This window comes from Ochotona curzoniae, unplaced genomic scaffold, assembly GCF_017591425.1.
Source record: "Ochotona curzoniae isolate NIBS_2020 unplaced genomic scaffold, NIBS_Ocur_1.0 scaffold_4701, whole genome shotgun sequence".
Lineage (NCBI taxonomy): Eukaryota > Metazoa > Chordata > Mammalia > Lagomorpha > Ochotonidae > Ochotona > Ochotona curzoniae.
Genome location: NW_024467122.1, coordinates 40,378,383 through 40,390,718, shown reverse-complemented (window position 1 = coordinate 40,390,718; position 12,336 = coordinate 40,378,383). Strand labels below are relative to the sequence as shown.

The following is a 12,336-nucleotide window of genomic DNA, read 5'->3' as shown; positions in this document are numbered from 1 at the left end:
GAGAAGGCTGTGAGTGGGCACGGGTAGCTCTCCCAGATGGCACAGGCAGGGCAGTATTTGTACTGCAGCGTACCAGGGTGTGGGAATGGATGGCAGAGTACTCACTTTCGGGAGTGGAACAAGACTCCAAATCCACCCAAGTAAGTGCATGACCAGTGGCTCTGCCAAAGACCCAGAGTCGTTATTCTACTCTCTTCCATGATGGATTGTTACTTCCTGAACTAATTCTTCATGTGTCTTCATGAGGCTTGTGTGTTCTGAAATTTGAATTCCCAGTCGCTGGTTTAATAGTAGTTTATTTTATAATGGTGGTAATTGCCAGTGGGAATTGGCCTTTTCATCACTACAGAGACAGGCTCTTTTGCTGTTTCTAGATCATTATCAGAAAAGCAACTGTGACTGATTATGCCCAAAGATTTATTTTGGCTACCAGTTAGTTTCCATGAAAGGTGTTAAATTAAACTTCCCCAAGACACTGGGGACACATTCTCGTAAACCTCCTTGTCCGATTGAGAGATGCGGGAGGAACGGAGAGCCTAAATAATGCTATAAACACAATAGCAAGTTGAGAAAATAGAACATTCAGAAGTTAAATGAGAAATGAAATAGTTCAAATAAAGGAAGGGAGAGAAACAGGACCGCATGGAAAATGAATTAAAGTGTTTGGAGACCTTATGCATTCAATAAATATTTATTGAGCAACTTTTATATTCCAAGCACTATCCTAGGTGTAAGGAAGGGAAATGAAAGGAGAGGAAGAAAGGGGGGGAGGAAAATGCAGATTTTCTGCCATCCAGGATCTCAGAATGTAAACAGACACTTAATGCCTAGGGTCCCCCGTGATATAGTACAGGTACATTCAAGTTGCAAAGAGAGTGTAGAGAAAGACCTATCCTAGCTGCCTGGTACTAATGTGTATTCTCCATTGTGCCATAAGCTCCGTGAGGGCAACACCCCTTCTCCCCTCTCCTCTCATCTCTCTTCTCTGCAGCTCAGCCTGACACAAGATTGTCACCAAAGATAGATCGCCTTTGGGCTAGAAAGTCAAAGCTGGTCTAAGCAGGAAGGAGTCATTGCTTCTTACGACATACTGGTTTGGACATAAGCAAGTATTTTCCAACAAAGAGTTATTAGGCCACCAAACGGGGAGATTAGACAATCCAACAGAGTGTTTGTGGATGGAAAGAAGCCCATTTCCCCCAGGGAAAGCTCCTCTGTGCTTCTCTGACCATTGATGAGCTTTGGCAAAGCCTCTTCCTTGCCAGAGGATGGTTTCAGGCTAAACTTAGAATGCCTAAAACCCATCACGGTGCTCAACATCCAGAGTTTAGAGGAGTAAGGATCACAACATCGGTGGCAGAGAAGCAGCACAAATGGGTTTTAGCAAAAGAAAGCAAAGCACTTCGGTGATAGCTGAAGTCTCCACTTGAGAACCACTCAGGAAATAGATGCTCTAAGGAAACTTTCTCCATTAGGACCAGAATCGTCTTTGAAATCCACAGCTCCCAGGTGTGGGGAAAGAGGGAAGGGAGGACCAAAAGCTCGTGCAGTTGGAATAAGGCTTTGAAGTTGACCGTTTTTCCCTAGCAGTTAGAGTCTCCACTGTTGGAGTAGTGTAGACCCTCCATGTGAATTTCCTCCAGATCTGCGCTGGAGCTGATGCTGTTCGTGGCAGGGACATTTCCTGCACAGCTTGCCTAGGTGTGAGCAATTGCTCAGATAAAATGACACCATTTCATTGATGATCAGAAATTATCAGCATCAATGAGGTCCCTAATTGTGTTGGTAGAATGGGTAAGAGAACAGATTCAGAGCACAGAAAACTTAATGTATAAAATTAGGCTAACATTTAGAATGGAATTGTAAATGCTTGAAACAGAGAAAGCAATTTTAAAGAATATGCAAGTATAGTTTAAAAGATTCATGGGATGTGAAAGTAAGTTTATTCTGGTACATAATATTTTGAAATCCACAGACATTTCCATGTGCTCTTAGAATTCTGTTTTTGCAGAGAACTTTAAAAGGACCAGGGTCCCTATGTGAATATTCACTCTGTACTTATCTTAACCATTCTTGCGTTTTGGAGATTTTCTGCCCCATGCTTATCTGGAGGTCAGCCCTAATCCTAGAAACCTCCAGAAATGGAAATTCTTGGATCCTGACTCTTCCCCTCTCCTGGGTTCTTTCTATGAATGTCCTATGGGATTTTAGTGTCTCTGTTCCCTGTCTTCCAGGAATAACAGAAACCACTTTCTAGAAGGAGAGCCTTTCATTGGCCTCAGTTCATCGCTGAGCCCTTCCCAAAGCTTCTGCCTATTGCCAATACTATGCTTGCTTCCTTCAAGATCCATTTTGCAATTGATCTCTGGCTCTTCTCTTCTGATTTTCCCTCTTTCCTTCTAGTTGTGGAACCCAAAATAGACATCTACCCTCCAAGAAGGCCTGACCAGCCCCAGGCTGGAACAATTACACAAAAAGCTGAAGAATGGCGCTTGCAAGAAGCTTCTGTCTTGTCAAAGAAAGGTTGACTTGGAGGAGCCTGGAAAACAGGGAGACAGGAAGGGCAGGGCCCCAGTCAAGCTCATTCTTCTCAGGCTAGAGTTCTTGTAAAGGATTCCCCCATTGTGTGCTATCTGGTAGCTACAATAAGCTGACCTTTGGATCAGGGACCAGGCTGGTCGTGTACCCACGTGAGTATAACTGCAAATGAATAGAGCAAAGAGAGAACTCTGACTTGTCTATGAGAAAACAGGCGGTGATAATACAGCAAAGTGGTGAACAGAGAAAGCACTCACTCTCTGTTTCTGTAAGTTCTCATGGTGACTTAAAACATTCCCATTTCTCATATTAAAGACAGAAGTACCTAATGCCAACTGAGTAAATGAAAATCTGAGCAGAATAATTAGCAGAGACATACAGAGCTCCAGATACTCGCTTTCAAGCTAAGCCAATGATGTCAGTACCAGATAATCTGAACATTCAGTAAATTAGCTAAGTGCCCTTGGGGGAAAGAGACAAATTAACAAGAAATGCACACTCTCCTATTGCAGCAGGTAGCTAAATTCTCTGGACAGGCTGATGAACATGTTATGAGCATATCTGCTCATGCAATCCTCTCCAAGCTTCAGGAGAATTATGTACTCTTCCAAGGGTGAAAGTGACTTATACCCCACCTGAATGGCAAGAATGCCACATCTGGAGGCAGCAGTGTTAGGGAGGATGGCAAGCTTCAGCAAAGCTCTGGCTCTACCTTCATCAGCTGGCTGAATCAGGCCTCCATTCTCTCAACATCCAAAAAACAGTAACTGCCTTATCATGATGAGAGAGGATACCTAGCACATAACCAGTGATCAGCAAAGGGCATAACTTTTCTCAGATAGTGTTATCAAGGCTTTGCTATGGTCAACTTCACATGCTTTGGGAAAGGAAAGGGCAACCATGCTCTTGGGCCATGTGAGATCTAAGAAGAATAGACTCGGCAGGGATTTTAGCAGGATACTTGGAGATACCAGAAGATTCCAGTAATTGAACATCAGGAAGGTTATGTCAAAGGCCTTGTCTGCAGTGGGGATACAGCAAGGTTTCACACTGGTCTTTGGAACAGGGACCAGACTGAGCATCCAACCAAGTAAGTGGAATGGGGCAAGAGTATAATTGACAGCTGTTTCTTTGCCTACCATGCTGACTTGAATCCTGGTTTTTTAGCCTCTTCTGTAGGATCCCAAATGCCTCTTTTCATTCATCCCAGAAAGTCTTCCTAAGTGCATTCCGGGGTCTGAGAACATTGCCTCTTAGGCTGGGACCTTGACAATCATGGGCAAGCAGTCTTAAACCTTCCACAAAAGGAGTCAGAATTCTGTTTCCCTAAGCAAAGTTTTCTTCCTCTCTACTGAATTTTCTGTTTATTGAAATAACGTGAAGTCATAGCCTCAGCTCAGGGAATGGCAGCAGAATGGGGCAGGAGAGAAAAGACAGTATACCAAAGACAAAAAAAAATTTTTTTAAGATTTATTTATTTACTTGAAAGGCAGAGATACAGACAGTGAGAGAGGAGGAGAAAGAGCGATTGTTCATCTGCTGGCTCATTCACCAAATAGCTACAACAGCCAGGACTGGGCTAAGCCACAGCCAGAAGCCAGAGCTCCATCTGGGTTTCCCATGCAGGGTGAGAGGCCCAAGAACTTGGGCCATCTTCTGCTGCTTTCCCTGGTACATTGGCAGGAAGCTGGGGTAGAAGTGGATTAGCCAAGCCTCAAACTGGCACCCATATTGGCTACCTGTGTCACAGGGAGCAGCTTTACCCACTAGGTCATGTCAACCCACAAGGATAAAATCTTAATATAGCAATCAAGATTTCATTCACTGGCTAAGATTCTGATTAGGATGCCCACAACCTACATCAGAGTGCCTGGGTTCAATACCTGACTCTTGACTCTAGATTCTTGTAAATGAAGACCATGGGAGACAGTGGCAATGGAAGAAATGAGCCTGTACCACCCATTCTAGACTCTGGGCTCCAGCTCCAGTCAGCGGCCAATTTCAGGCATTCAGAAAAGGAACCCAGTGTATGGGAGTTCTCTCTCTTTATCTCTTTGTTGTTTCATATGTCTCTCTGCTTCTAAACTAAAATTTTTAAGTAAATTTAAAGAACAGACAATAAAAGAAAAAAGATAAGTTGTAATTTGCCAAAATTAAAAACTGTTTTTCAAAAAAAATCTCTGTAAAAAGGGTTGGTGTTGTGGTGCAGCTGCTTGGGACACTAGCATTCTGTATCAGAGTCCCATCTGATACTCCTCTTCCCATGTTAGTGCACCTGGGAAAACAGCAGAGCTTCTCTCTCACTCTCTCTCTCTCAGCATAAAATATCAAAAGGTCTAATCCTTAGAATTGAGATTCTTCCACTCTATGGAAGATCAGTGCTCCTGTTTATGCTGTACAGGGTCCCAAGAGTTTCTGTAATGATGCCACTTGTGGTGTGAATATGGAGGAATGACTGGTAAACTCATGTTTGGGAAAGGGACCCAGGTGTCCATAATAACTGGTAAGTCATCCCAGGAGGGGCTCCCATTTGCAACTCCAGGGGCCATTGTCACTAATCTCAACTCTGGAGGTTATCATTTATTACTGTAGTGAGGCCAACTGGGGATGTTGTAAGTAATTGTCTTACAGAGGTCTGGGAAGGAGAAAAGCATCACGATTAATCTTCAGTATCTGTGTTTCTCTAGGTCAAACACATTAAGATTGGACTTTAATTGTTCAGTGGATGTTTTTAATGCTTTTTATGGGGCCATCACTCTAGAAAATGGTAGACAGCCTATGAAGTCTAAGATAGATGCTTGACCTGTCCCCAAATAAAAACTAGTCAAAGTTTGTAAATTTAGCAACCTGGAGACTAGTTTCATAATAACCAGTTGATATCAATGGGCACGATACAGATTCGGAGGGATGGGGTTCTATCTAGAATGTTAGCCTGGATAGAGAAATTTTACATGACAGAAAGGACTTATCGGGCCCCAAAGGAAGGCAAAAATCAGTATGAGCAAAGAACGAAGAGGCACTCAAGCAGGGAAGCCAATATGGAAAAAGACTGGCTCTTAGAAATTAACAGATCACATGCCTTTTGGCCTAAGTAAACATATGATGAGTGAGCCAAGCCAAAAAAAAAAAAAAAAGTATTCTTGGGCATTGAGGAAAAGAAACACTACAGCCTTCAAAAGAATGCAGAAAGCAGGGACAGCACCAGTCCCTGGAAGGTTGGGAACCCTATTTGAAAATGTAGACCGGAAGCGAAGGTGAGAAGAATGAGTTCTGTCTGTGGATGGCCCAGGACATGCAGTCCTCCCTCCCTTTCCTCCGTGGACTCATAGAGGGCCTGCCCTCTTCTTGGAGGAGGAGGGCCCTAAAGGTTACTGTAATGGAGCCACTGGCAGTGGTACGAAGGAGTTGCCTCACACTTGCAATTTGGCAAAGGCACGACGGTTTCCATTATTCCCAGTAAGTCTGCCCACACTCCCGGTTTCCTGATGCTTACCAGGGCCTCCCTGTGCTCCCGGGTCTGTGCAGGCTCCCTGTTCGTAACTGCAGAGCACAGGTTCAGCAGTGGTTTTCAATCACACCGTGCCCTGGTCAGGCAAAGCACTAGAGCAGGGCAGGCATTTAGCCAAGCTGTTAAAAAGCCTGGGTCCCATTGTTTGAGGTCCCAAGTTTGATAACTAACTCAACTCTGGACTCCAACTTCCTGCCAGTACAGACCCTGAGAGGCAGTCGGTAATGGCTCCAGTGACTGGGTCCCTTCCACCCACAGAAAAGACCTGGACTGGGCTCCTGCTCCCAACTTCTGTCCCAAGCCCAATGTGAGCATTTAGGGAGTAAGCCAGCAGATAGGAACTCTCTCTTGTTCTCTATCTCTTAGTCTCAATCTCTCTCTCTCCATCCCTCTCCAATTAAAAAAGTACTGTGGAATTTAGACACGTGCTTTGCAGTTATCTTTGAATTAATGACAGACTAGGATCTAAAATAGCTGAACTTCCACCTTGAAAAATTGATCTGATCTTGCCAAGGCTGCTTTCTGACATCATCAGAGATAAGGGTACGTTTTTCTTGCTCAGATAGAGTAAAATGTCTCTCCCCATGAGGTTCTCACATATGGACCCTAACGACCTCCAAATTAAAAGCAGCTGGAGATAAATAGGGATGAAAGTAAAAGGGGACTAAAAATACCAAATACCTCCAGTGTGGCTTTATCTTTTTCTCTAAAAATAATAAATGAAGCAGGAAGCTGGACAGTAGAAACAAGAGCAAAACTGTGGGTGGGGAAGCAGGATTGAGAGAAGCTAAATGCACCTCAGTTTTTATGACTCCATGTTAGTGCTGTTTCCTCTTGATCTGTCATTAGCAAAGGCGAGCAATAGCCAGCTGGCTCTCTGCAGGAGCCCCTCATAGACTTGAGGATGGTTGTAAGCCTCATGCCTAGCCCCATTGCCATTCCTCAAAATCTCATGTGCTATGACATGGCTCCTTCTAGACCAGCCCTGTCCAATAGAACTTTCTGTGATGATGGAAATGTTTTGTCAGTCTCCTTCTTCCAGGAAAGTAAGCACTAGGTACATGTAGCTATTGAGCACCTACAGTGAGGTTGCATTATTTTTATTTTTTAAAGATTTCTTAATTTGAAAAGCAGAGGTAAAGAGAGGCAAGCAGAAACAGAGAGAGACTTTTTTTTTTTTAATCTGCTGGTTCGCTCGCCCAAATGGCTGCAACATCCAGGACTGAGACGATTCAAAGCCATGAGCCTGGAATCTCATCTGGCTCTCCCACATGGGTAGCAGGAGCCCAAGCACTTGGCGCATCTTCCACTGCCTTCCCAGGTGTATTAGCAGGGACCTGGGAGTGGAGCAACCAGAACTTGAACTAGCACTCAGAGAGGATGGCAAGTAGCAACTCAACCCACAGTGCCGAAACACTGCCCCACACCCTTATTTTTAATTGATTCAAAAGTCAAAATCACAGAGACAGACAGAGTGGAAGGTTTTGTTTTTCAATTGAATTTTATTTTGCTTTATAGTGGTTAATTTTGATCTGCATAATCACATGTAGCTAGAAGCCACAGAATTAGTGATCTTACCCTTCTCCAGATCAGCATCATTAGGCCTCAAGGATTGCAGCTAGTGTTTAATCAGGATCCAAAGATGTACTTCTGGTTCCCTCCTGAGGTCAGACTATACTTGGTGGCACCTGATCCTGTGCCTTCCCTACAAGGCCACATTCAGTATTCCCATGCTCTTTCACATCCCCCTGCCCAAGACCCCACTATGGACTGCCAAATCCAGGATTATGGGAGGGAAACTAATGACTTCCTGTCTCCTGTTCCCAGTAAAAGAGGGTTGTGTTTGAAAGCTAGAAAGGAGTAAGTAGACTCTCTGGAGGCCAGAGCTTTGCATGTCCCTCCCATCCAACCATGGAGCCCAGCCCTGCTCTGGGACGGTCAACACTGCAGGCAGCCCTGCATTGACTCAGCATCCCTGAGCTGTGCCAAGAACTGATTTCTTTGGTTTGGGATTCAGTGGAGCATCTGCTTTGCCAAGGCCACCCCAGCTGCCTCAGCCAGCAGGCCACATCCATGGGGTCTGAGAAATCGTATGTGCACAGCAAGGAGCTAGGGAGAGAGAACCACAGGGGCAGGAAATTCTAATCCCAGCCCTGCTGGAAACTCTCTGGGTGGCCCCAATGTGTTAATCCTCCTGGCAAACCTTGCTTCCTCCTCTGAAAGCTGAGGTTGGGAAAGAATAAACAATGAGACTCACGGTAAAAACACGCCTCGGCACTGAGGGACCAGAGCCTGCTTCCTGGAGAGAGAAATAGATTCAGACTGTGCTGCTCAGGAGCAGCTTCCCTGGCAGTGCCTGAGCAGTACCAGCAGCTCCAGCTACCACTGCTGGCAGGAAACTTTGCCGTTTACTAAATATTTTAGTGTTTAAATTATTCATTGATTTATTATTTGAGAGGCAGGCAGAGAGTTCCCCATCCACAGGTTAACTCATCCCAGAGACGCAGAATGGACCTCTGAAGCCAGGAACCAGTAATTCAATCTAGGTCCCAATTCCTGGAGCCATTCTCCCTGCTCCTGAGGTCCACATCAGCAGGGAGCTAAATTTAGGAATCAGAGCAGAGGATTGAACCCTGGTACTCCAGTGTGGGATGTCAGCATCCTAGCAGGCATCTAAACCACTGATACTGAACGCCTAACCCTAAATGTGATCTTATATGGAGAAACATTGGTTTCTTAGAATTGCTGTTGAGGAAACTGCACAAGGCAGCTTTTCCATTTTGACAGGTGAAATGCCTGAGACTGAAGAAGCTGGCTCACTCCTAGGCTTTCAAACCAGGAGAGTGTAGGGCCAAGGCTTGGAGGCAGGTGTTTTAATTTGCAGCCCAAAACATTTACCAATGAAGGGGATATCTCCCGATGTTGCAATCAGTTTTGCAACTTAATGTGCCCATAGCATAAAGCCCCAATCCCTACCAAAGTTGGGGTGAAGTCGGGCAAATGCCTGTTGGTTTCTGGTTTGCTTTGCTGAGCATTTTTCCTCTCTTCCCGCTCTCCTGCCAAAGCTGTTTGCTGAGCAGGCTTGCTGAGGTTTGAACTTCCTCTTATCCATACGGAGAGAAACGAGCAGCATTAGTTAGCTCTGTCTTTCTGGTCGCCCTCAATGGTATGGACAGAACCCGAGGCATGTGCCTGTCCCTGGGCCCCCAGCCCATCATGTTGGCCACCCAGGTTCTAAAATATTACAATATCTCTCATGCGACACTGAGAATATGACTTGCTGACCCCACAGAGTCCCTACTCTTGTCCATCCCTTGTATTTGGATGGTGGCCTGGGTTAAGGCACAGAGGCAAAGAGAAACACAGTATTAACCCCAGTCCTTTTGGCCCACAGATATCAAGGACCCCGAGCCTGTCATCTTCCAGCTGAGCTCTAAGTCCAACAACCTCTCCGCCTGCCTGTTCACTGACTATGAGTCTAAAACCACTCTGCCAGAAAATACAGGAGGTGATACGTTCATCTCAGGGGAAACCGTGCTGGACATGAGGTCCATGGATCACAAGAGCAATGGTGTCCTGGCCTGGAGTACCAAAGGCAACCTTTCCTGTTTAGATGTCTTCAACAACTCCAGCCTTTTAGCTTCCTCCGGTGAGTACAGCTTCAAGGCATGGCAAGCTGGCAACTGGAAAAGGCTGGTTCTGCCTGGAGCTCAGATTTGCTCAAATGGGCTGCCCCAGTCTCATCAGCCATCAGGAAAGCCCCCCTTCCACCCTAACCCCACCTTTCACAGGGGAACAGTGTAGCCCATGGTGACACACCACGGAAAGTCTTAGATGCAAAGCAAAGGAGAAGGTGACAGAAGGAGGCATTCCTTTAAGTTGCCCCCTGCCTGCCTTCACTGGATGCTGTTTGCCCCTAACTTCCCATTGACCAGCATCTGTGAGATGGGTCCCTATGGCCTGGGTGGGTTATGGAACACATGCTTTGCACAACCACTGCCTGCTGAGTAAATGGAACAGTGCCTGGAACCTGGAGTGCTGGTCCTCCCAGAGTCAGCTGCCCTCTCCAGCAGACACCCTAAGCTGCATCCAAGTCTCCCCACAAGGGAACATGGAAAGGCTATGGATGTTCACCTGCCAACAGCTGGGAGGTCTGGGTCAGCAGCTTGCTCCAGATACTGAGAAAATAAACATCCTTGTTTCTCTCCTTGTAGATGTACTTTGTGATGCCAAGTTGGTGGAGCAAAGCTTTGAGACAGGTGAGCAGGGTACAGCCCAGCTTGGCACTGGGTTTGGAAGGTGATGGAGGTTGGCAGGGAGGATTAGTGGATCTTCAAAGAAAAGTGTGAGAAGCAAGAACAGCAGTTCAAGACCTGCTCAGAGCTGCTGCTGGGGGGAGGGGGTCTTTTCTTTTCCTTCCCAAGTACTTTGAGGGTGGGTCTCTAGTGACTTCATAGCCCATCTGCGAGAAAAGCCTCAGGGAGCTGCGGGGTGGCCCAGCTGGCAATGGTCTCTGAACTCCCCGGGTCCCCTGCATGCATCCCTGCATAGCCAGGGCCTCTATCTTCCATCCTGAGTGGCAGCAGATGGTCATGTCTGCTGTAGGCATGATCCCCTCCACTCCTCGCCACCTACCCTGAGTCCGGAGCAGTTTCCATTGGAGCCATCCCTACTGAGTCATCCCAGCCCCTAGATTCTGCCCAAGGGGCCCAGGCCCTGGGAACTGTGAGTTTCACTTTTGAACACCTAGCCCGCCCTCATGCCCAGAGAGGCTCAGCCATTAAAATAAAGGCCCAGTGCAGGCAGCCTCTTGGTGGATCCTAGGACAGTACACAAAGGATGCTTGCAAGGAACCTGCACATGGGCTCAAGCCCACCCCCAAGGGCCCAGCTCTGCATTGGGGAAAATCATGCGGTGTCAGGTGGAGCCAGGCAAACCTCCAGCATGCTCCCTCTGATTCCTCCTGTAACCACTACGGCCCCTTGATTTTACAGACATGAACCTGAACTTTCAAAACCTGTCGGTGATTGGGCTGCGCGTCCTCCTTCTAAAGGTGGTTGGATTTAACCTGCTCATGACCCTGCGCCTGTGGTCCAGCTAAGGTGAGTGAGGGGTTAGGCGGATAACCTGGGAGTGGGAGGTTGGTGCCCAAGTTTTGAGAGCTGCCTTCCACTCAGGGTCTCGCCATGAAGTCCCCTGGATCTGCCATTTCTCCCTGGGACACAATCCACTCATGAGTCACAACAGCCTGCCATGTGTGTAGCATGAAACACGCTCATGGCAGCCTCCTGGGCCAAGTTCTTTCTCCCACAAAGTGTGAAGAGCACTTGTCATTACCTCCTCCTAGAAATGGAGAAGCCGAGGTCAGAGAACCTCAAGGTTCCCCATGGCCAGTGAGTGGGAGAACAGAGAAACACGAGACCAGGCCCTACATTCCACATGCCCTTGGGTGCCCCTGTGTACGTCAGAGTGCCTCCCCCATCCCTGCCTCACATCCTCTGCCAGCTCAACAAGGGAGAAGACATTATTGTACTCCACAGATTATTGTACTAATCCTGTCCCCATCGCCTACCTCATCCAGCTTCCCTGGCCCTCTTGCTAACTCATGCACACCATTCCCCACCATCACCCAGAGCCTCAGGGCCACAAAGCTACCACTTTCGCATCCCTGCAGAACTTCCGAGTCCGAGTCCTCCAGTCTGACTTCTGTTTTTCCTCCTCCCAGATTGGCAAGATTGCGAGAGTCTTGCTCCCTCCTCATCGCCACTTGTCTCTCCCTTCAATCTGGAGGTCAGGGGGTGTTCACCCAAACCCTGCCCAGGGAGAAGAAGACTCCTACAACCACCCTGGCCCAAACTGCCAGTGCCACTGGCTGGATCCAACCAGATCTGCGATGAAGACTGTGGACAAGCTGCCCAGCACTGCTGCTACCCTGCGCCCCTCTGCCCTCCTTCTGCTGCTTGCCACTGCCTGATGCTCACAGCAAGTGGCAGCCTCTCACAGGCTCTGTCCCCATCCCCCAGAGCCTGACCCTTCTGTCCCCAGCCCTCCCTCCCCATGATGGGGACATACCCACAACACCCCATGGACTCTTTTGAGCTATAGCTCCTGAAGAATGTTTGTATTTTTTAAAATAGTGTTCTTTAAAAAAAAAAAAAGAGGAATATTCTGCTTTTATCTGGGGGTGGTAGGGGAGTAGGCTTACTCTCTAGACCTGGCCTTGCTGTATATCTGAGCCATATTGTGACTCCATGCCTATTTCATCATTAAAGGTGACTGCGAAGATCAAA

At 47.0% G+C, this 12,336-nt stretch overlaps 1 gene segment (V, D, J or C); it reads left to right on the top strand.

Annotated features, from left to right (window-relative positions):
* LOC121148487 overlaps positions 1-12,336 on the top strand; it is a 356,000-nt gene extending 343,664 nt beyond the window's left edge. The window contains 4 exon segments of the C gene segment in view: positions 9,441-9,695; positions 10,261-10,305; positions 11,041-11,148; positions 11,772-12,336. Coding sequence covers positions 9,441-9,695; positions 10,261-10,305; positions 11,041-11,147 — 407 coding nt within the window.